This window comes from Nylanderia fulva, unplaced genomic scaffold (genome assembly GCF_048542155.1).
Source record: "Nylanderia fulva isolate GAGA-0341 unplaced genomic scaffold, ASM4854215v1 Scaffold140, whole genome shotgun sequence".
In the NCBI taxonomy this organism is placed as follows: domain Eukaryota; kingdom Metazoa; phylum Arthropoda; class Insecta; order Hymenoptera; family Formicidae; genus Nylanderia; species Nylanderia fulva.
The window spans coordinates 177,778-203,516 of NW_028189623.1; the positions used below are offsets into that span (position 1 = coordinate 177,778).

A 25,739-nucleotide genomic window follows, 5' to 3' on the forward strand; every position below is an offset into this window, starting at 1 on the left:
TATTTCTGTAACTTGATTTCTTATTTAGATTACGTCCGATTCTTTTGTGCAAACGTTCTTCGATTATCGAATCAAACTCTTGTTTAGAAACAGAAATTTCAAACGTATCAATTTCGTCATCTGTTATGAAACATTCTGATCGAGATGACTCTAAACTCTTGTTAACTGATGATTCTGAGCGTTATTAACTAAGGAGTCTGAACTCTTGTTAATTGATGTCAAGTTTATTTCATTGTTTAGCAAAATATCCTTAATATTATAAATATTGTTGCAGGCATATGTGTACAAAGAAAATAAACTTATTGTCTCGTTCATTTCTTTTGAAATTGAAAGCCAAATCATCTTTTGGACATATTTGATTATTAACGACAATATCATTTTTATATTTTTCGAAACACTTTTTTAATAGTTTCACATTAACTTTAGGCGGCCTTTTTCTTTTTCTGATCATTTTAACTTGTTTAGCACTGGATTAATACGTGATTGATATAAGTTCACTTTATATTTTTGCTTAAACACTCAATCGAATTTCGGAGCTTTCTTCGGACTGCACCGCAGCTAAACTTGGTCCCAACTAAAAAATACTGTGCCACTCGCTAAAAACAATCGAATACCGCGAAAAAAAGGACTCTCTTCTTTCGAAAAAGAAAAAAATTCGTCGAATAACAGAAGAACTAACACCAGCAATACTATTTTATAAATTATAGTTTATATATCACACACAGACACACACAGACACAGACACACGCATCATTTTAGAGATTAATATTACATTTATCTATATTATGTACACAACACACACATACACATACAAAATTATAGAAATATAAAAAATAAAAAAGTTATATTATTCACAAATAGACTTATATAATAAATAAAATATATACATTTTTTATACTTATTTCGCGAGCAAAAAATCGAAACCCGGATATCTCGAAAGCAAATAATTCAGGAAACATTCTGACGCCATTATTATGCAAGCAACTAATTACTTTGAGGCACTTTACTCTTGTAACTTGGACCGCGCGGATCGTTTTTAGCCAGTTTTCTACACTTATTTCGCGAGCAAAAAATTCGAAACCCTAATATCTTGAGAGCAAATAATTCGAGAAACATTTTTATGCCATAATTATGCGAGCAATTAATTACTTTAAGGCACTTTATTCTTGAACGTCCTATTTTATTCTTGATTATTTTTAAAAGTTGGAGCAAAAAAATTATTTTCTAAAGTAAAAAGTAGCAAAAAAATAGCAAAAAATTTTAGTATTATTAATTTTTTGCTTTTATTTATGTAAATGCTATTTTTTACAATGGCTAAGATAGCTTAATCTTAAGCTATCTAGCCCTCTGTAATTTTTAAAAAATTGGAGCAAAAAAATTATTTTCTGAAGCAAAAAATAGCAAAAAAATAGCAAAAAATTTTAGTATTATTAATCTTTTACTTTTATTTATATAAATGCTATTTTTTACAATGGCTTAGATAGTTTAATCTTAAGCTATCTAGCCCTCCGTAATTTTTAAAAAATTGGAGCAAAAAAATTATTTCTTGAAGCAAAAAATAGCAAATAATTAGCAAATAATTTTCATATAAAATTCATTTTGTTCTGATAATTTGGCTCAGACAGTTTAATATACCTGCCCCTCTACCCCATGTCGATACCGAGCTTCCGAGGCTAAGCCATTGTGCCCGCTAATTATTTGTCGCGATATTACTGATTGTGAGTGGTCTGACCGTACCTGGCGCCCAATCTTTTGTTCCGAGTAGCGATCGAGAGAACGCGAGAGCGGCACGGCAGTCTCCCCCCCCCCTCTCTCTTTCTCTCTCTCTCGGCCAGAGAGGACGGAGAGACGGTTGGAATATATATATATATATATATATATATATATATATATATATAGTATATACATTGTTTAAGGCGTTCTTTATTAAATGGACTACTTCATCTACCTAAAATTTAGACTAATAAAAAATTGTTTATATATATATATATATATATATATATATATATGTATAATATATATGTATATATTTATGTAATATATAATATATATTACATTATTAGCTCTTATTGCCTTTTTATTTGTAGATTAAAATTTTCTAAAGAGTTGTTATAAATTATATATAATATATATATATTGTATGAGTATTGTTTTAGAGCAAATATATATATATATATATATATATATACTCTAAAACAATACTCGTTTTGTATTATCTCTTTTTACGTTATTCTAATTTTTCAGATTCTTGACTCGTAACATAAAAAAAGGATAAATTAACTCGAACAATGGCTAAAATTAATTTGAAAAGAGTAATTAAGGACAGAATTCCTCTTTTGAAATGGCTACCTCTGTATAAAGCGGAACATATACTGAGTGATCTTGTTGCGGGTGTCACCGTTGGATTAACCTTGATACCTCAAGTAAGTACTTTAAGCAACATACACAAATATTTAATATTAATTAAATAAAAGGTAATTGGGCTCTACCGGATTATATAAAATCAAATCAATTATAAAAGGTGAAGGAGCCGTAACTAGTTCTTATTATATCTATAATTTATATTATAAATTGATTTAGGTTCGACAATCTAAATCAAAAATAAATAATACCTAATAACTTGTGAATGTCATAACAACTAAGATTCCATTAAATCACACAAAATTTTATAAATTCTGCCACTAACAATAATTCATTAAACTTGTAGGAAATCCATATTAACATTAAAATTAGTCAAATAGATATAAAATACGTTGTCAATGAAAAATTAAAATAGTTATATTATTACTAATAATCAATTAAAGTCATAGGAATGTATATTACCTCCAAATACGTCAATAAATATAAATTATATCCTCAAAGAAAATTAAAATAATATAATAATAATGGATAAAACTAAAATTTAAACAAGGAATAAGAATCAACGAACATTACAATAAAAAAAAATTACAATAAAAAATTTTTTTAGGAAATTATTTTATCTTATAATCATTTCATAACAGAACTTACTAGAAAACATATTGTCATATATGTATAACATTTAGGAAAATAAATTAATATTGATAATTTAATTACTGAAATTAACATTATATAAATTACATATATTATAAAAATTTGTCCGGAAAGTAATGCGTCGCATTTTTTTAAAAAAGAATTTATTGATCGCATAGGTAAAACAACTTAAAATTGTTCGAAGTATGACCCTTCTGCGTCAATACATTTTTGCCAACGCGATTTCCATACGTCATAAGATTTCTGGAACTCCTTGACTGGGATGCTGTTCAGGGAGGCCGTCGAAGTAGCTTGTACGTTGTCAACCGACTCGAGCTGTTGTCCTTTGAGCTCCCTTTTCAGCCGAGGAAATAAAAAAAAGTCCGCCGGGGCCAAACTTTCTTGAGCATTTCAAAAGTTTCCAGCGGCGTCTTGTCCAGCTTCACGCAAAACTTTATCGCATAGCGTTGCTCTATCGTTCTCTCCATCACAAGTTCGACGCGACCACTAAGCAGAGGTTCACAGAATAAGCCGTCCTAACCCTCCAAGCGCATGGAAACAATTGAGCGACCTACCGTTGGAAAGCTAAGGGTACCCCCCTTCCTCCCCAACCGGTCCCATCGCTCTGCGATGTATAGTCGCGTCACAAAAAAATGCGACGCATTACTTTCCGGACAAACCCTGTATATTATATTATAATTAAGAGAACCTACATCTTATCACACCTCTGTGAAGAAAATGTCAAAATCCGCTCCATATCACAAAGAGATGACGCTAACAGTATTCTCGTCGAGTGATCAACCTCGAATGACATAAATATACACGAATGTCCTGATTTTTACCAACATATGTGGAAGCGAGAAATAAAAGTGGGATAGCTTCAGTTATGTAGAAGGGAATAAGCTGAGCACGGGCAAGTAATCATTCGTTAGGAGCTCCGTATTGCTCTGTCTGTTTAATGCCATAATAAATTTGTCTCTTTAATGCCATAATGAGATTGAAACGTTTGTAATTTTCAATAATAAGAATATTAGATCGGCTCTTTTAATATAAAACACAATATACACATCCTCCCTCGCGGCCATAGAGCCAAACGCGATGTTATTGCGAAAATTAAGCAAGAAGATTAAGGAATCTGGGAATTTGTATCCTATGGTTGGGATCTCAAAAATTCTCCTTGTTCCTTTTTTAACTTTCCCTATAAAGAAATAAGCGAGAAAAATATTGGTCCGAAAGTTGGCTAAATATTTTTCTCGCCTCGTTGGTATTTAGTCAACTTTCGGACCAATATTTTTCTCGCCTATTTCTTTACAGGGGAAGTTAAAAGAGGAACAAGGAGAATTTTTAAGATCCCAACCATAGGATACAAATTCCCAGATTCCTTAATTTTTTTACTTAATTTTTGCAATAACATCGCGTTTGGCTCTATGGGCGAGAAAGAGGAGGTGTATATCGTGTTTGTAATTTTGTAATTATAATATAAATTATTGACAATATGAACTAGTCACGGCTCTTTCGTCCTTTATAATTAATTTGATTTTATATTTAATATTACTTGAAAGCAGCTTTAGAGAATCGCGCTTAAGGTGATGCTGGAACCTATTCTATTTTACTAACAAAATATTAATTTGTAATATATATATATATATATATATATATATTATGTTTATTTTTTATTGCTTTTATAAAATTAAAAATCCTTTTCAAGTACATATGTTAATAATAAAATAATAAAAGGCATGGATAGTCATCTTTGATTTAAAAAATAGAAATATGATGTTAATAAATTTAGCGTAAATATGACTAGAATATCTAAAATTTTGTTCATTTTTGTTCCGGGCAGCCTCCGCGTGATACATTTTAGGTAATGCTAATGCCGACGGTACTGTAAAGTTCAAACCTCATAACTCGGAAAGTACTTAATAAAATATTATTTTCTTATAGTGTTTTGGAAAGTTCTTGAGATAAGCTGCAAGAATATGTAATAAAAAATAGAGGCTTCTATTTAAAAAATAAAGTTAACCTTAAAATGATTTCTAAATTTGACCCCTAGGTCAAAGTTGAGGTCACCAATAAATGCTTCATTTTGAGCCCTACAAGTTTCATTCGAAACATTTTTTTTTACAATGTTTAGTTTTCGAAATATTCAGGGGTCTCGATACTTTTGGCCCACCCTGTATAAAAAAACAATAAAAAATAAAAATAAAATTACAAGTAACATTTAGTCGGTAAAATTTTTACAGACAGAGCATAATCTTTAAAATATTAATTTTTGCAATTGTACGCAGGCAATAGCTTATGCAGGCTTGGCGGGTTTAAAACCGCAATATGGGCTTTATAGCGCATTCATAGGAAGTTTTATTTACGTCGTTTTTGGGTCGTGCCGTGAAGTTAATATTGGTCCAACCGCGCTCATATCTTTATTAACTTGGGCATACGCAAGGTATGAACACATTAAAACCACTCGTAATTTTGCATAAAGTGTAAAAAGGTAATAAAATGATATAAATGTTATTGTGATCAGATTACATTTATGAATTTTTTATTGTAATAAATTCTGCGTTTTTATACGCGCATATCTCAATTTTTTTAAATTATATATATTCAATTATATATTTCAATCAGACTAACTATATACATATATTTTTCAAATAATTCTTTAATTGTTAAGTTCCTAAAAATGACTTATTATATATTTGTATTTTTATTTAATTATTATAGGTCATTTCACGTAAGATTAGCCAATCCCCTCCCCCCCCCAATCCCAAAAACAATAAAATTGTATTAAAGTAAATTTAATTTCCACGGTACCAAAATTTAGCTTAAAACATCTAGTTTTTTATGCCGTGTGGCGATTTTGAAAAATGTTAAATAATGACCTTGGTTGTGTCAGTTATATAAAAATCGGTATGTATTTTCTAATTCAAATTTTTACTATTTCCTTACAAATGAAGTACAAAAGTTATTTTTAATGTGATTTGATCCGCTGAATCCGAATCTGAAGTCAGAAAAAAATTTATATTTTTGCAAATAAATAATTAGTTGTTATTGATATCCACTTCTAAAAAATGAAAATAATAAAAATCATTTTTAAAAATGCTTTTTCTCTTTTTACTACGACATTTCTACTACGACTAGCTTTTTTTTAATGGTGTATTTTATGAACAAACCTTTGGTTCATCAATGGGTTCACCTTTGTCACCCATACTAGCAGATATCGTTATGGACGATTTGAAAACAAATTGCCTCGATAAGTAAGATTTTCGTATTTCTTTATATTTTAGATACGTTGACGATATTTTAACTGTGATTCCGAAAGATAAAATAGATGTAATTCTTAAGACATTTAATGAGTATCATAATCGCTTAAAATTCACATACGAAATAGAAAATAATAACAGGATAAATTTTCTAAATACTACAATAATAAGAACACAAGGAAGATTAATTACCAATTGGTACAGAAAACCGACGTTTTCAGGTAGATACATAAATTATTTGTTCAAATCATTCAGAGAAATACAAAATTAATACCATTATAAATTTAGTTGATCATGCGATTCTACTGTCTAACGACAAATTTCATAGGCAGAATATTGAAATTGTGAAGGGAATCTTAGTCAACAATTGTTTTCCATTGAATATTGTCAACCGCATTGTTAACAAACGCCTCAGATTTTTAAGACACAATAGGAATAATAATGAACCACGGTGTCAACGGAAATTTGACTTAAAATCTTGTTTTACATTGCCTTACATAAAGCATCTTAGCGACAACATAAAAAATTCTTTCTCAAAGTTCGGTATAAATGTAGTGTATTTGATCCCAAAAAATAAAGAGACTCAATAATCGCGATAAAGATAAAATTTTAAAATTGAATAGAACTGAAATGATATACAAAATTGCATGTAAAAGTTGTACTTTTTCTTACATCGGACAAACAAAAAGACACCTGAAAACCCGCATTAGAGAACATAAAAATAATATTAAATTACATGAAAATAATTACTCTGTAGTGAGCAAACATAGAGTTGAATTTGGACACGATTTTGACTGGGATAATCCGATTATTTTACATCATGAGAAAAATACTAGGAAAAGAGAAATAACTGAGATGTTTTATATAAAAAAGTGTAATAATACATTAAATTCTCAGATAGACACTGAAAATTTGAATATTATTTATAATAAGGTCATCAATACAGTTTAAATGTTTACACGACATGTACATACAGTTGTTAACTAAACGTCTCAGTAGACACACGTGTTTTCACACATATATTTTTATAGTGACGACTATCATACATATTTTATTATATTGACATCAAAAAATCTTGCATTTTAACATTTAACGTTGTAAGTTTTCGCATACATAAATTTTTTTATAAATATAAATTGAGTGTTAAACAGGCAATAAGAGCCACATCGCGGATGACAGTGCGTTATCCCAACGAAACTAAATTTTTTCATTAGGATTAAAACCTGTGCACAAGGCACTAAATTTTTACTTGGACACGGCCAAAATTTAAAATTGGAATAATCTCTACAAGAGATTTAATTCCATACATCCCCTGTTCCCCCCTTACGGAAATAAATGCGAAAGAAAAATATAGATCCGAAAGTCGCTGAATCGGGAATCGAACCCGAGACCTTTCGCTTGCCGGGCGACTGCTCTTCCACCTGAGCTATTCAGATCCCTTCGATTCTATACTTTTCTCTATTATATATATAATAATGTTGATAAACAAACGCCTTTAAGCCAGCGTGTACAAATTAAGAATTTAACAAGGCTCTGTAATATAAATATAAATATAAATTGAGAGTGTTAAACAGGCAATAAGAGCCACATCGCGGATGACAGTGCGTTATCCCAACGAAACTAAATTTTTTCGTTAGGATTAAAACTTGTGCACAAGGCACTAAATTTTTACTTGGACACGGCCAAGATTTAAAATTGAAATAATCTCTACAAGAGATTTAATTCCATACATCCCCTGTTCCCCTGTTTATATTGCAGAGCCTTGTTAAATTCTTAATTTGTACACGCTGGCTTAAAGGCGTTTGTTTATCAACATTATTATATATATAATAGAGAAAAGTATAGAATTGAAGAGATCTGAATAGCTCAGTTGGAAGAGCAGTCGCCCGGCAAGCGAAAAGTCTCGGGTTCGATTCCCGATTCAGCGACTTTCGGATCTATATTTTTCTCTCGCATTTATTTCCTTAAGAGGGGAACAGGGGATGTATGGAATTAAATCTCTTGTAGAGATTATTCCAATTTTAAATCTTGGCAGTGACCAAGTAAAATTTGGTGCCTTGTGCACAGGTATTTAATTCTAACGAAAAAATTTTAGTTTCGTTAGGATAATGCACTGTCATCCACGATGTGGCTCTTATTGCCTGTTTAACACTCTCAATTTATATTTCTATTTATATTACAGAACCTTGTTAAATTCTTAATTAATATATATTTTTTACACATTTTTTTGTGTGTCTGTCTTTGAGTTAATTGTTTCTTTAATTTAATAACTATTGTAAATTAATTTTATTTTTATTTTATTTTATATTTTAATTTATTTTAATTTATTTTATTTTGTACATTAATTGTATTTTTATTTTTATTGTTATATTTATTGTAATTTATTTTTTATTTTTTAATTTATTTTATTTTATTTTTGTGTCTAGTATTACTTTTTCGCTTTTATGTTTATTAAATTACAATATTTTGTGGATTTTGTATTAATTCGTTTTTATTAATGTTTATTGTATCATTTAAATTGTAAAATTATTATTACAATGTTCATTTGATAAGGACCTAAACCAAAGGTCGAAACGTAATGAGGAAGATCTAATAAATTAACATTTTTTGCCCAGTTTGGTCGTCTAAAAAATTTTTTCAAATAGTTTTATCCTTGTGATCAAGAAACATGGTAGTGTCTCGCGCCCAGTTCGCGGCATAGCCGAATAAAAAGAGCGAGGCACACCGTGTATCTTTACGCGAAGCGGAGACTTGAGTCTATTATAAATTTCGAATGCACAATAACGGCTGAAGCAATCGTGTTTTTACTCGGCTTAATCGATAGATTGAGTTCGAATTATATTATAAAAATGTCTTTATTTTTGCTTTACGTGATTTGTAAGCAGAAATATCATAATGCAAAATCTAAATATAAAAACACAATCTCCACTTGATTCCTCTCGACCAATAGAGCCAAACGCGATGTTAGTGCGACAATTATGAAAGAAAGAACATTTGGAAAAATAAGGAATTTGAATCCTATGGTTGGGATCTCAAAAATTCCCCTTGTTCCTTTTCTTAACATCTCCTGTAAAGAAATAGGCGAGAAAAATATTGGTCCGAAAGTCGGCTGAATCGGGAATCGAACCCGAGACCTTTCGCTTGCCGGGCGACTGCTCTTCCAACTGAGCTATTCAGACACTTACGAATAAATATTCTTCTCAATGTTTATACCCCCCACCCACCCAAAGCGTCGTAATTAGGTCCAGACGCGACGAACAATAATGAGAATACTTATTAAGCGAAAGGTCTCGGGTTCGATTCCCGATTCAGCCGACTTTCGGACCAATATTTTTCTCGCCTATTTCTTTACAGGGGATGTTAAGATTAGGAACAAGGGGAATTTTTGAGATCCCAACCATAGGATTCAAATTCCTTATTTTTCCAAATGTTCTTTCTTTCATAATTGTCGCACTAACATCGCGTTTGGTCGAGAGGAATCAAGTGGAGATTGTGGTTTTAAAAATTAAAAGAGCTGACTTAATAAGTATTCTCATTATCTAAATATAAAAAATTTTTTTTAAGAAACGTCCCCCTCATCATCATCGTCCACGCATCATAGTAATATTGTCACAGATTAATAGACAGATCGCCAAAGGCCTGTCTAAAGAGGAGACTGTCATATTTGCCCCTTACCGACACACTTTGCCCCTGGTTCGAGTTTAGGCTAATAAAATCCATTAATTTTACCAAAAAAATTTGCCTCTAGTGCAAGTTCAGGCTAAAATCCTTTGATTATACGTGTAAAATAAAAAGATTTTAGCTCGAACTCGCACCAAAAGCAAAGTTTAGCAAAGGTAAAATCAAAGAATTTTATTAGCCTGGACTCGAACCAGGGGCAAAGTGTGTCGGTAAGGGGCAAAAATGACAATCTCCTTTTTAAACAGGCCTTTAGCGATCTGTCTATTAATCTGTGGTATCGTGCTACACATATTTACACGTATACAACACATGCGCACACATATCACACGTACACAACACATGCAATAGATATGTAGTAGTAGTAGTCTTGTACGACTCTCACGTTTCACAACAGATGGCATTAGTGCTCTGTGATCTGTAGCGCTCGTGCACGTGTATATATATATTTAGCGGGAAAGAGATTCCTGCTCATGCGTCTTGGATGCAGGTAGATATATAATAACTATTTGGAAACCACTTCTGAGGCGTCTCGGATCGATAAGTATGTGATGAGTATATTTTTTATATGTATAAAAAATACTTTATTTCTTCTTTGGTAACAGACAGTATCACAGTATTAAAGGCAGACAAAAGAGAGTGTGTTCGGTGAGGAAGAACTAAGATTACTCAATATCTAGATAGGAATCATCTTTGGCTAGTGCGCATGTGCGCGGTATAAAGTTACTAGAGAGGTGCCATAGATCTTGACAGTGTGCGGGGTTATGTACCCAATCAGTGTTAGGATCCGTACGATAATTATCGTATTTGTACAATAATTTTAACTATTATACGATGTATGATAGCACTTTGGTATCGTACATAAATTTACGATAATTTGAGAAAATTAGAAAATTTTTTAAGTTAACGACACAAATTGAGATAAGATATAAGGCTCCTACACACAAGACGCGGCAACGCTTGCTGCGCGACAAAAAGTGATGTGGTAGCCAATAAATTTTAGGCGAGTTTCCACTGAGCGCGTCATCCGTCGCGTCAACGAATTGATTCGCGCACTCACTGTAGAAAGAGAGGTACTATATGGAAGGCCTATGTTAATCTTTTTTGCTAGCATCTCATTGATGATTTTGTTTGGGAGGGAAACTATCTTCTAATTATAGTACCTTTCTTTCTATAGCGAGCGCGCGCTTGCCTTTCTCAATGCTTATTGTCAGTAATATAGATGTCAATGGTATGTTTTGTGCTCTTTCACAATTATTTTGAGGTTAAAAAGTCATTATATAGTCAAAGAATTTGATCAATAGGTGGAATCGATATTAAAGTAAGTACGATTTAAGTTTCTTTTTTACAAATTATTTTCTTTCGTGTATAAAGTATCATAAAATTTTCTTTATTGAACAATTTGTATAATAAAAATAAAATGAATACAGGTACTCGGTCTTCTTATTTAGAATGGAAAATATGGAAGACGATGGTTTTATTTATGTAGACAATATAGATAGTGATTGTACACCACCTAAAAAGGCAAAACAATCACATCAAATGCAAAAATTTAGAAACCTTTGGCTTGCACAAGAAGAATATAAATTGTGGCTTGCAAAAGTTTCTGATGACCCTTACAAAGCAAAATGTAAACTGTGCAATACAACATTCACGGCAGAGATAACAGTAATTAAAAATCATTTAAAAGCACAGTCACCAACGTAGATACATTCAGACCTCACAATTGAAAATAAAACATTTTCTGATTAATTCAACTAATACTACTGACCTATCCGTTAAATTGAAAGAAGCGACAAGAAGATTTGAAATAAAATTATGTGCATTTATAGCAGAATATAATATTCCATTGAGAGTATTAGATCACTTAACATCTTTAATCCAAAATAATGTGACTCTGCTATAGTCAAAAATATGCAATTGAAGTCCACCAAAGGCATAGCAATAATAAAACACGTACTTGGTAGTACGGAAAAAAGAAATTTACAAACTAAGTTAAAGTATAGTTTATTCAGTATTCTGATCAATGATCAGTGACCAAGTAAAATTTGGTGCCTTGTGCACAGGTATTTAATTCTAACGAAAAAATTTTAGTTTCGTTAGGATAACGCACTGTCATCCGCAATTTGGCTCTTATTGCCTGTATTACACTTTAAATTTATACGAAATAAACTAGTTACATCTACCATAAATGGTATCTTTTTAGCAAAACAACGCATTCAAGGAGATTGTGTTAATTTTGAACCATCAAAAGATGAGTACTGCATGACAAACCGTGTTTTATACGCAAAAGATGCAAGTGAATGGAATGTAGATGACATCATCGTATCAGATGAATGAAAGTCATAATATTTTTATTTAACTTTTTGCAATATTTCAATGTGATAGAACATATATATGTTGAGATTCGCATTCTCTTTTTATTATATTGTATCCTATTCTGATTATATATTGTTTTCGATCTTTGCGCGTTTCAGTACGAAATATGTTTACTCGTTTGTCCGTGCTGACGCGCTTTTGCTGTTCCATTTTATATGGTCATGACTCTCGATCACTCTCCCCATTCTTGTCCGAGAGTCGTCGTGATATATATACGTTCACCAAAGGTCTAATAAAGTTTGTTACTTATACGATCAGACTATTGATTAATTCTTCAACCAATTTCGTGCTCCCCATTATCCGCGCCAACAGGTTATGGGCCCAGACGAAAAATCGTTTAATTAATTGCGATTGAGAGTGAAAATGTGTTGCCGCGTACCTTTTTCAAGCACGTGCTCCGAGAGTAGTCTGCGCGCCTGTGTATCCGTGATCATCGAGAATTTTTTTTTTCGGCGACAATGTCGAATTCGGTGAGGATTGAATTGCTCACGAAGGACAACTATGATTTCTGGAGTATAAAGGTGGAAGCGTTGATGACCAGAAACGGTACTTGGAAGTATACGAACGGAGAATTACCGATTCCGGCAGCGACGACTGAGAATGCGGCATTCCAAAAATGGCTACAGGGCGATAAAGAAGCTAAGTCTGATTTAATTTTATCTATTAGTTCGTCTGAGTTGCAACAGGTACGCGGATGTACCACATCTCGCGAAATATGGCAAAAATTACAAGGCGTTTATGCGTCAAAAGAGCCAGCCCGAAAAAACACTTTATTAAAGAAATTAGTCGTACAAAAACTATCGGAAGGAGAGGATATGCGCGAACACATGAACCGTTTTTTTGATGCTGTTGACAAGTTAGCGGTCATGGGCGTAGACGTTAATCAAAAATTCCTTAGCATTTTGTTATTGTACAGTCTACCGCAGAGTTTTGAAAATTTTAGATGTGCCATCGAATCTCGTGACGAACTACCAGGAGCGGAGGCCCTAAAAGTTAAAATTCTGGAAGAGAGTGAAGCTCGAGGTCAGAAGAAACGTGATGAAGAAGCTGGAGCCATGATTGCATGGAAGAAACCTAAAGGTGGGTGGAAAAAGCGAAATTCCTCACAATGATTTGAAAAGCATAATGATTCTAACACAAAGATTAAGATAAATGCTTTAAGTGTCGCAAACCCGGACATAAGTCTACCGAATGCCCACGAAACACCAAAGGTCACGGAGCCAAAACGACTCAAGCGCCCGATGCGTATATTGTATATGAAGCTGAGCAAAACACGGCGTTCAAAACAAGTTCCAATAGCCAAGACAGCCGTTGGTGTCTTGATAGTGGAAGCACGTCTCACGTATGCCACAGCAGGACATTCTTGTTGATATTACCAAGGCCGGATACGATCGATTGTGCTTGGCTAGTAACGCTTCGGCCGATATAGAGGCAAGAGGAATCGCTCGATTAAATATTTCAGACGGATCAACAAATCGGAAGGTTAACCTTGAAGATACATTATTGGTACCTAACTTGCGAATGAACTTGGTGTCGGTATCAAAGATCACGGACCGAGGATGCGAGATAATTTTTCGAAGAAATGAAGCAATTGTGAAGGGCTCAGACGGATCGATTCGCATGGTGGCTGATCGCATCGGATGCTTATACTATGTTCGCGGAGCGGACGAGAAGGCTCAGGCAGTTTCAGAGGACCGAGACCAAAAGGAGTTAGACCTGTGGCACCGAAGGATGGGTCACCTAAATGTACGCGACCTAGTGGAGATGACGAAGAGCAGTTTGTCACGGGCGTGAATATTGGACGAGCAGATAATTTACCCCCCTGCAGCACGTGCATGAAAGGTAAACTTACCTCTCTAAGCTTTAAACCCAGAAAATCAAGGAGCACAAGGAGACTCCATATTGTTCACTCTGATCTGTGCGGACCCGTGAGGACCCAGTCGAAAGGAGGCGCACGTTACGTCCTCACATTCATCGATGATTATACACGCTGGTGCAAGGTCTACTTTCTCAAGCAGAAAAGTGATGCCTTAAATGCATTCAAAGAATTCAAGGCCTACGCTGAGAATCAATGCGGAGAACGGATCAAATACCTTCAAAGCGATAATGGTGGCGAGTACTGCAATAGAGAGTTTGATGCTTTCCTGAAGGAGCAAGAAAACCGAAGACGACTCACTGTTTCACACACACCGCAGCAAAACGGTACGGCGGAACGCAAGAATAGGACTTTAATTGAGATGGCTCGCTGTATTTCGTTTCAGGCGGGTTTACAGATGTCGTTTTGGGCTGAAGCTGTCCACGCGGCTAACTATTTGAGAAATCGATGCGCATCTAGAAGCCTAGAAGGAAGAACATCATATAAAAGATGGACTGGAAAAATACCGGATCTAAGACATCTACGCGTTATTGGCACAAAGGCGTATGTCCTCGATAAAACGCCGTCAAAAGGAAAATTCGACGCACGAGCGAAGGAAGGCGTCCTGGTCGGATACTTAGAGATCTCCAAGGGATATAGAGTATGAGTTCACTCTGAAAATCGCGTGATTATCACACGAGATATAAAGTACCACACGGAACTTGATTCAAATTGCACTGACACGGAGAAAACCATTTTAAAAGACCTTATAGAGAATAATTCCGCAGACGCCGATACAAAAACACCTGCGGTTATTAGAGATTTTGAAGTATTACCTAATGCGATTTTTCAGGAACCGAACGTCGAAATACGCCGGGCACCTGGCAGACCACGCATTGTTCGCACCGGAAGTCGTGGAAGACCTCGAAAAGAGTTCCGATCGATCGGTACGGGAGACATCAACGACGACTACGCGGGGCAGAATGAAGATTTCATGGATGAGTCAGGTCTTGATAGTAACGTGACATCGAATGGTAACGAGGAGTTGGAGGACGATGTATTCCATGAGGCAAACCTTACAATTGCAGCAGCAAATGTAGCAGAAGTACAACTTCAAGATGCTATGACTGGATTGCTGGCGAATAAATGGATGGATGCGCTGGTAACCGAATTTAAAAACATCTTTGCACAAGATACCTGGAATGGGGGGTTGAACGGCCCAAGGATCGGAATGTAATTGGCTGTCGTTTGGTACTGACCACAAAGTTGAAACCAGATGGAACGTTGAATCGGCGAAAGGCTCGACTCGTCGCTCGTGGTTTTTTACAGCAACCAGGCATTGATTTTATGCAAACATATGCACCGGTAGCAAGGTTGGAATCGATGCGATTAATGATGGCGTTGGCTGTGCGTCACAAAATGAAGATTCATCAACTAGACATTGTAACGGCTTATCTAAATGGTTCCCTGGATGAAGAGGTGTTCATGGAAAAACCAGAAGCACTCGAGAAGATCCTCCTGGAGATTGTCCGGCGAGATGGCGAGGATAGTGCCTCCGGTAGTAAAGCGACAAAGATGTTACACGACGCTCGAGACGAGAATAGAGTTTGTCTCCTAAGGAAAGCGCTCTACGGCCTTAAACAAGCTGGACGCCAATGGCACGCGAGATTGGATGCCGTCATCCGGAAACAAGGATTAACTCCCACCAACGCCGATCCGTGTCTATATAATTTGAAATGTGGCGAAACAAGTTTGATTGTGTTAATTTATGTTGACGATATTTTGATATGTTCACAGGATGAAACGTGGATTAAAGAATTTTGTCACAGTCTGGCCAGAGAGTTTGACGTCAGGGAGCTCGGTCTTGCACGATACTGTTTAGGAATCGAGATTAACCAGAAGGAAGGCATAATCTCGCTTAACCAGCAAGGATACATTAAGGAAATAATCAAACGATTTAATATGGAGCATTGCAATACAGTATCCACGCCTGGAGAAGTTAAGGCACGAGCGACGGAAATCAAAACTCAAACAAGCAAGGAGAACAAGGACTCAAATATGCCTTATCGTGAGCTTGTCGGGAGCCTAATGTATTTGGCCATTGCTACGCGGCCAGATATTGCGTATATCGCAAGTTATCTTGCACAATTTAATAATTGTTTTGCGCAAGAACAATGGGGGACTGCAAAACGCGTATTGCGTTATCTACAGGGCACCTCTAATTTTGGTTTATGTTTTAGAAAATCTAAAAATGAACTGACTGGATATTCGGATGCTGACTGGGGCAATTGTCCAATTGATAAAAGATCTTACACCGGATACTCTTTTATTCTGAGTAGAGCAGCTGTGAGCTGGAAGGCTCAAAAGCAACGAACAGTTGCTCTGTCGTCGACCGAGGCCGAGTACATGGCACTTGCAGAGGCAGCAAAAAAAGCCGTCTACCTGCGGACCCTACTGCACGAACTCGGAGACCCCGAATTTAAAAGAATTACGATTTACTGCGATAATCGTGGCGCGCAAATTTTGACCGAGAATCCGGTTTACCATACTCGGACGAAGCATATAGATATTCGTCATCATTATATTCGACAATCGGTTAAAGACGGCACTTTTACGTTAAAATCAGTACCAACGACCGAGATGGTAGCCGACGTTTTTATAAAGATTTTGCCAAAGTCAAAACACTATCTATGTATAGAGTCTCTAGGATTAAGGAGGATATAATGTATATATATAATGTGATTTTGCGATTCTTCGATTGCGCTCGGATCGAGTAGAGCGTGTTGAGATTCGCATTCTCTTTCTATTATATTGTATCCTATTCTGATTATATATTGTTTTCGATCTTCGCGCGTTTCAGTACGAAATATGTTTACTCGTTTGTCCGTGCTGACGCGCTTTTGCTGTTCCATTTTATATGGTCATGACTCTCGATCACTCTCCCCATTCTTGTCCGAGAGTCGTCGTGATATATACACGTTCACCAAAAGTCTAATAAAGTTTGTTACTTATACGAACGGACTATTGATTAATTCTTCAACCAATTGCGTGCTCCCCATTATCCTGCGCCAACAATATACACATGTATGTACCTGACATAAACATATATGTGACATGTATGTACCTAACTTTAAATATTATTATTTATTAAATCACAACGTTTCGACACTTCTTTGAGTGTCCTGTCAAGTAATTTGTGAAAATAAAAATAAAATTATAATTTTAAGATGTCAAGAACAAATATAGTGTCGGTTTGAAAACACGTCAAGACTCTTAGACGAGTTATGAGAGACAGTCTCTCATGCGTGCGTGCGTGCGTGCGTGCGTGTGTGTGTGATTCGCGGGTGTTACATTAGTACGGAGGTCATCAATCGGGACTGGTGGAGAGAGAGTCATTGTTCAAATATATTAGGGTCCCGATTGGTTAATACAAATTATTTTTATCGATAATAAATACATTATGTAAGTGTATGTGTGGAGAGTCATGGGGAATCGGAAGTTTCGGAAGAGAGAAGAAGGAGGTTTGTAAAAATAATTCTCGGGAACTCCCTTGTTTATATATATAAGAATATACAGGGTTTGTCCGGAAAGTAATGCGTCGCATTTTTTTAAAAAAGAATTTATTGATCGCATAGGTAAAACAACTTAAAATTGTTCGAAGTATGACCCTTCTGCGTCAATACATTTTTGCCAACGCGATTTCCATGCGTCATAAGATTTCTGGAACTCCTTGACTGGGATGCTGTTCAGGGAGGCCGTCGAAGTAGCTTGTACGTTGTCAACCGACTCGAGCTGTTGTCCTTTGAGCTCCCTTTTCAGCCGAGGAAATAAAAAAAAGTCCGCCGGGGCCAAGTCGGGACTGTAGGGCGGCTGCTTGAGTTCTTCACAAACTTCCACTCGGTGTTGCTTTTGCGCATCGGTCAACACTCTGGGCACAAGTTTTGCGCAAATCTTCCGCATGGCCAAGTCTTCCGATACAATCTCGTGAACAATCGTTTTCGGCAAGTTCAATAATTCCGACATTAAGCGAACATTCATTCGACGGTCTGAATTCAATAATTGGCGCACACGAGTCACATTGTCGTCCGTTCGCGATGTTGACGGGCGTCCTGCGCGGGCCTCGTCGGCGACCTCCTTCCGACCTTCTCTAAACATCTTGTGCCATCTGTTTGACTGCGATTTGGAAAGGCAATCGTCCCCGAAAACTTTCTTGAGCATTTCAAAAGTTTCCAGCGGCGTCTTGTCCAGCTTCACGCAAAACTTTATCGCATAGCGTTGCTCTATCGTTCTCTCCATCACAAGTTCGACGCGACCACTAAGCAGAGGTTCACAGAATAAGCCGTCCTAACCCTCCAAGCGCATGGAAACAATTGAGCGACCTACCGTTGGAAAGCTAAGGGTACCCCCCTTCCTCCCCAACCGGTCCCATCGCTCTGCGATGTATAGTCGCGTCACAAAAAAATGCGACGCATTACTTTCCGGACAAACCCTGTATATATATATATATATTTATTCCATTTTATTTCTTAGTTCGCTGGAGGGAGGGGGGTAAGAGATAGAAGAAATCACGGATCTCGCCGTTGACACGAGAGAGCATAAGCGATTTCTCAAAAAAGGTGAGGAGGGAAGAAATCACGGATCTCGCCGTTGACACGGGAGAGCCTAAGCGATTCCTCAAGAAAGATGAGGAGAGAGAGATAGAGAGAAATTAAAAAAAAGGAAAAATAAGGTGGTTGATTAATTAGCGAACGAAACAAGAAACAATAAAACAAAACTCAATGATTTAATTAAACTCCCAGAATTATTTCAAACGCAAGACTAGACTTACTATTTATAGCGAGCGATGGGTGTTGAACTGTAGCTCGATGGAACCTTGGTTGAGTGCAGATGGCTCGGTGGTCCCTCGAGAACACTTGTCACGCACAAGACCACGAATAAAGCACAACTTGCAATACGAGTTACTTCGATTGGGAAAGAAGGCAAAGAATCTGAGTGTGACACTGTCTGCCGGAAAAGGTAGTAAAGCTGCTCCGTGGCAAAGTTCGCGTTTATATCCCGTTTTTAGTTCACGCCCTCCGTTTCGTCCTTTTAATAAGATCCTGCGAAAGGAAATCCGTAGACGCAGTTTTGGATATTTTTACTTTTCCCTTCCATAGGGTGGGTTCCAAAGGTCGACGAATTAGAAGTTTATTACAAGGATCCTCGAATCGAAGTTCGTTTCTAAAAGCGGGGATACCTCGAGATTAGATATCGCTTGCGGTGTTTGTTCTTAGATTTTCCGGGTGTGTATCAGAATGTTCGACGGTTATTAGTTATGCTCTTTATTGACAGGGCTGCCATTTTATGATTTCCCTTGTAGAAATTTATCACTAGTAACGCCAATTAATCACTTATTTCAAGTACTTTAAATACTGATATACAGTAATTTTAGTACTCGAAATAAGTGATAAATTGGCGTTACTAGTGATAAATTTCTATAAGGGTTGTTTGCCGTGAATCGGCGAGTGTGGATTTTTGAATTTTTCAACTATACTTCTGGTTCTTTGTTGCCGGTGTATTTGTTTTTAGATTTCTTTGCAAGAATTTCCACTTTGGCTCGATACCAATCTTATAGATGTGTAAATATATATTTTCCTTTGCTTTCGGCGCTTTTTTCTGTCTAACAATTTATGGTATTTGTTGAGCCTTTTTTGATATTCGATTGTACCGACACGTTTTTAATTTTATTATACGCGCCGCTCAATTTATTGTTTCCTGAATTCCTATCTATCTAAGAACAAACTCCGCTTTGATTGTGAGAAAGAAAAGAATCGTGAAGTACGCAGAACGTAGCAGATAATTAGTTAATATTCTACCACAGAAGTGTCATAGTAAAAAAAAAAAGAAGCATTTTCAAAAATAAGAACATTATTTTTATTTGTTAGAAGTGAATATCAATGATAATTATATATTTGCAAAAATATAAATTTTATTTTTTTGACTTCAGATTCGGATTCAGCGGATCAAATTACATTAAAAATGACTTTTGTATTTCATTTGTAAAGAAATAGTAAAGATTTATATAAGGACTTTTGCCAGTTATATAAAAAATACCATTTTTTATATAATTGACAAAATCAAGGTCATTATTTAACATTTTTCGAAATCGCCACACGGCATAAAAAACTAGATGCTTCAAGCTAAATTTTGGTACCTTGGAAGTTAAATTTACGTCAAGACAATTTTGGGGGGTGTGGGGGGGGTGGACGATCTTACGTGGAATGACCTATATATGTATAATATATATTATAATATATATATTTATGTGTATAAATATAATATATTTATATTAATTTTATAAATAGAGAAAGAAAAGAATGAAAAAGAGAAAGAGAGAGAGAGAGAGAGAGAGAGAGAGAGAGAGAGAGGCAGAAGCTAATTATCTGATAAAATAGAAAAATCTCACTCTTGCATTGTACATATTATATACCATACGCATGTTAACATAACAATGTTTTTGTTTATATAAAATTTCAGTCAGCCGTAAATAGAAAGAACGCGTGCTAATTGAATAAGAATATTCTAACGTAATTGAAGTATTAAAGACATTTTTTTATAAATTCTTTCTTGAAAAAAAAAAGATTATTGATGTATGTCAAGATTGTATATTATAAAGGTTGTATATTATAAAAAAGTGTACAATTTATTACAATATATAAAATGGAATATTGTTTATGCTATAAAAAAGTAAAACTACGTACCATACGTGAGCGCGGTTGCCGCCGCACCGCAGTTAACTTCGCGCGCCCGCCCCTGACATACTCTTGTAACTCCGCGCTGATTGACTGATTACAATAATTAATTGCGGTGAAATTATTCATTAGATCGAAAAATAGTATGAGACATTTATTCTTAGATTTTCATTCTCTATCGAATGGTACTGAGCGTATGCGACATTTTTTTAACACCTTGTGTATATATATATATAGATTACAATAATTAATTGCGGTGAAATTATATAATGAATAATTTCACCGCAATTATTTATTGTAATCAGTCAATCAGCGCGGAGTATATATATATATATATATATATTATAAAGTTTGATAACTCTTTCAGAGGAATTCCGGAGTATACAGCCTTGCTTTGTTTCTTGTCGGGATGTATCACAATATTTCTTGGCATTCTACGCTTAGGCTTTTTAGTTGAATTCGTGTCGACGCCGGTGGTATCCGGATTTACGTCAGCTGCGAGCGTCATCATTGCATGTAGTCAAGTGAAGAATTTGTTGGGTTTGGATATTCACGGTGAGAATTTTCTTGAAATATGGTGGGGATTAATAAACCATATAACCGATACCAAAATACCAGACTTGATTCTGTCTTGTTGCTGTATCTTAGTTCTACTCGTCTTGAAGGTATATTTTAATTAGAGGATATTTTATTTAGAAAATATTTTATTAGAATTATTTGATTTAGAAAATAAAAGTAACCCAGGTAGCAAGCATACGTCATTTTGACATCGAATAACGTCATTAGACGTCAAAATTACGTCATTTATTGATATGTTTAATGACATCAGTTTGCTACTTAGACACATGATTTTTTTGATACATATTCATATCAGGGAACTCATCCCGAATAATCTGACAATATATGTTATGGTTATGACCATGTCATGACCTTGACAATATATTTCAAGGTCAAGGTTCCTTAACAGCACACACATGTTAGATTAGGACATCGTGGATGTCCTTTGAACATCTTTCGAACATGTATGCTGTTATATTAGGATTATTGGAGATGAATTCTTTTTATAAGCATATATATTTATCTTTTTTTATACGCAATTACGATTACAATTTTTTTCAGTATTTTAAGGACAAAAAGATCGCCAACGTCACATTGAGAAGATTTCTTTGGACGATGGGTACGGCTAGGAACGCTCTCGTGATTATCCTTTGCGCAGCCACATCTTATATTTTCGAAATGTACGATGGTGCACCCTTCATCCTTACGGGCCACATCGACGCTGGTCTGCCAAGTGTCGAATTGCCCCCATTTTCAAGAACAATCGGCCAAAACCAGACTGAAAGTTTCATCGATATGGCCAAAAATTTCAAGTTCGGACTCCTGGTTATACCGCTCATCTCCATTATCGGAAATGTCGCCATTGCAAAAGCCTTTTGTACGAAATACTCTTTTAACATATGTATTTTACTTAAGGTAATGCTGGGATCTATTCTATTTGACCGATGAAATGTTAATCCTTTTCAGGGATTAAAGTACATATACATATGTTAATAAAGGTATGGATGGTCACCTTTGATTAAAAAAAAAGAGAAAATTTCGAAAATTTACCGACAAGCTCTCACTTTAATTGATATAAATATTTATTTTATATTAAAGTTATACAGTTTTCAGGTATAAAATAAGATTAGGAGGGCAAGGAGACATATGAAAGAACAACAGGAAACTTATAAAATTGAGTTTAGAGATTTAACCTTCAAAAATTAGATTTATGTAAAATATATACAATATTGAAATAATAACATAAAAAAGAGCAATCAATAAGTTCCTGGATATTGTACATAAAATTTTTAGTGTATATATATATATATATATATATATATATGTATATGTATAAAACCAATAAAAAATAAATAAAATTACAAGTAACATTTTGTCGGTAAAATTTTTACAGACAAAGTCAACTCCAGCATTATCTTAAAGGAATCCTAAACGTCCTTTGAGAAGTCCGTTATTTCTTCCTGTTTTATCGACAAAATGTGAAGTTAGATAAACTATAAATCTATTTATTAACTATACGGATTGTTTTTTTACCTAAAATTAAAGCGCTTCCCCCTTTGTTGATATCAATACTTTAATTTGTACAAAGACGTAATTCTTTCCAATCGCTAGTCAATAAATAGGTAAATCAAATAATCGACCAAACTAGCAAAAATAAATTTATTTAATTTTACGACGTTTCGACCATGCGATTGTGATCCTTATCAAGTAAACAATAACAAATTAAGTCATATCAGGAGTTCACAAATTATTGTTAAATTAAAACATTATATATCTTAATGCCACACAGTCAGAAATAAAGAAGACGAGAGACAGCATAGAACATATCACGGTAACGATCGTCAACAGAATAAACATTCTGTAAATTCTGTAATTAAAACATTATATATCTTCTATTCGCTCGTGTATTGTATAAAACAACAAATGTATTCTAAAAAAGGCCAATTTATCGAACAATATTTAAGATGTTATATCTAATTAAAATTTATTCCATAAACAATATATTAAAATTACAAAAAAACCTTCCATAAACGTTTCAACCGCACGCGGTCTTTCTCAGTATAACAGTGTTAAGTAATTTATAATTTTTACAAAAAATAGATCATAATATTCTTAAAATTACTAATAGTCCGTTACTTTGAGTCGAGAATTATATGAAATTTATGCGTGTTACAATTTGTCATATTTAATTTATAAAAGTATTCGCCGTGATATGATCTTATGATGTTAGTCCGATCTCGTAAATTATTTCTTCCTTTTTAAACGAAAAATTTTTAATATCCATAAGCGTTGTGTCGTCTCTTCTCACAGTTTTAACACAGTTTTTTTAAAAAATTGAAAATATTATAAAAAGATAAAACCAACAGTCTAACAAGACACCTCATTTTGAACTGTGTGTTGACAGTTCAAAATGAGGTGTCTTGTTAGACTGTTGGTTTTATCTTTTTATAATATTTTCAATTTTTAAAAAAAACTGTATTAAAACTGTGAGAAGAGGCGACACAAACGCCTATGGATATTAAGAATTTCTCGTTTAAAAACGAAGAAATAATTTACGAGATCGGACTAACATCATAAGATCATATCACGGCGAATACTTTTATAAATTAAATATGACAAATTGTAACACGCATAAATTTCTTATAATTCTCGACTCGAAGTAACGGACTATTAATAATTTTAAGAATATTATGATCTATTTTTTGTAAGAATTATAAATTACTTAACACTGTTATACTAAGGAAGACCGCGTGCGGTTGAAACGTTTATGGAAGGTTTTTTGTAATTTTAATATATTGTTTATAGAATAAACTTTAATTGGATACATCTTAAATATTGCTTGATAAGTTGGCCTTTTTTTGAATACATTTGTTGTATTATATATCTTCTGTAATTAAAACATTATGTAGGATTCTAACAGAGACACTCTTTATGATTTCAATCTAAATGTATTTCGGATCTCATTTACAAAGTTTCGAAGATTACATGCTCGCTCACTCGTCACCTTGTTCGCGGGTCTATACTCTTATTTATTTTCGCTTAGTGCTCGCTCGATCGATAGACTCGTTCGACGTTCGAATAACGATTGCCTTGTCCTTCGCATTCGCTGTTATGATCGCGCCTTACATATCTAAATTCACACCCGTAACAAGTGGGGTCCAATGCCCGAATTCGCATAGATACAATTGTTTCCTTTTCAAATCCCACACTCGGCCCTCCTGACGAATTATTTGCCCCGAATAATTAATAGTCAATTACATCCTTCTCTTTTAATCCTACACTCGGCTTACCTCTATTCGCCTCGAATGATTGCTACACACTCGACCAAGGTTTCATGAATTCGGCGCAAGTAGTATACAAAGGCACATCGCCTTTAGGTAACGGATGAAGTTGACCTTCTTGTTTGGCTTGTTTTCGATTAGCAAGTATGTAGGGGATGCAGTTTGTTATTAACTTCTCGATTTTATTCTTTAAATCGGGTATGAAATATTCTTTTCGAACAACGTCTTCTGTTCTCTTCGCTGATAAGTGGCCCCTGCAATGAACCATTTGTATGACTTCGTTCTGCATACGATCTGGAACCACCAACATATCTCTGCCCTCGACGAATTTATAAAGCACACCTCCCATCAACGTATACTCATTGTTAGGTTTTAACTTTAACGTCTCTATCGTCGTTTTTAATTCCGAATCGTCTGCTTGGGCTGCCTTTACTTTTACCAAAATGCCGTCTTCAATTATCGTCATGATTGCGTTCCTGCTTAAAGCGTCGACATGTCTCATTCTGGTGCCTAATCTGTGTTCCAGCGTGTAGTCAAAATTCTCTAACTTCTCAGCCCATCGCCAGATCTTCGAAGAGACTTCCTTTTTCCGCATAGTTTGCGTAAACGCCGCGCAGTCTGTTAATACCTTAAATTTTAATCCCAGTAAATATACGCGAAATTTTTTAAGTGCTTCTATCACAGCTAACACTTCTAATTTGTAGCTTTTATATTTTCTTTTGGCCGGCCGCGACTTACGACTCATATATTGTACCGGATGTAATTTACCGTCTATTCGCGATTGTTGCAATAATATTGCGCCCAATCCATCCTGACTGGCGTCGGTGTGCAGCTCTGTCTCTAGTGTCTGATCGAAAATCCGCAATACCGGCTCATTACTTAACATTTGCTTCAATTTATTAAAAGCTTCTTTTTCTACTTCTCCGAATTGAAACATTTTATCTTTACGCAATAGGTCACTTAAAGGTTTCGCCGTCATCGAATATCCGCTAATAAATTTGCGAAA

At 34.8% G+C, this 25,739-nt stretch overlaps 1 protein-coding gene, 1 long non-coding RNA gene and 1 other non-coding gene across 3 annotated transcripts in view; 2 read left to right on the forward strand and 1 right to left on the reverse strand.

Annotated features, from left to right (window-relative positions):
• LOC114942484 (sodium-independent sulfate anion transporter) overlaps positions 1 to 25,739 on the forward strand; it is a 50,409-nt gene that overhangs the window by 15,858 nt on the left and 8,812 nt on the right. The window contains exons 2-5 of the mRNA XM_029317854.2: positions 2,245 to 2,423; positions 5,280 to 5,434; positions 21,262 to 21,559; positions 22,014 to 22,329. Of these exons, the coding sequence (XP_029173687.1) occupies positions 2,289 to 2,423; positions 5,280 to 5,434; positions 21,262 to 21,559; positions 22,014 to 22,329 (904 nt within the window). The 5' untranslated portion in view covers positions 2,245 to 2,288. The remainder of the gene's footprint in view (positions 1 to 2,244; positions 2,424 to 5,279; positions 5,435 to 21,261; positions 21,560 to 22,013; positions 22,330 to 25,739) is intronic.
• On the reverse strand, positions 9,358 to 9,430 carry TRNAA-GGC (transfer RNA alanine (anticodon GGC)). Its single transcript has one exon. It is a non-coding gene; the product is annotated as a tRNA-Ala (tRNA).
• On the forward strand, positions 10,854 to 12,805 carry LOC114942485 (uncharacterized). The gene is made up of 3 exons (XR_003821811.2): positions 10,854 to 11,250; positions 11,360 to 11,597; positions 12,136 to 12,805. It is a non-coding gene; the product is annotated as an uncharacterized LOC114942485 (long non-coding RNA).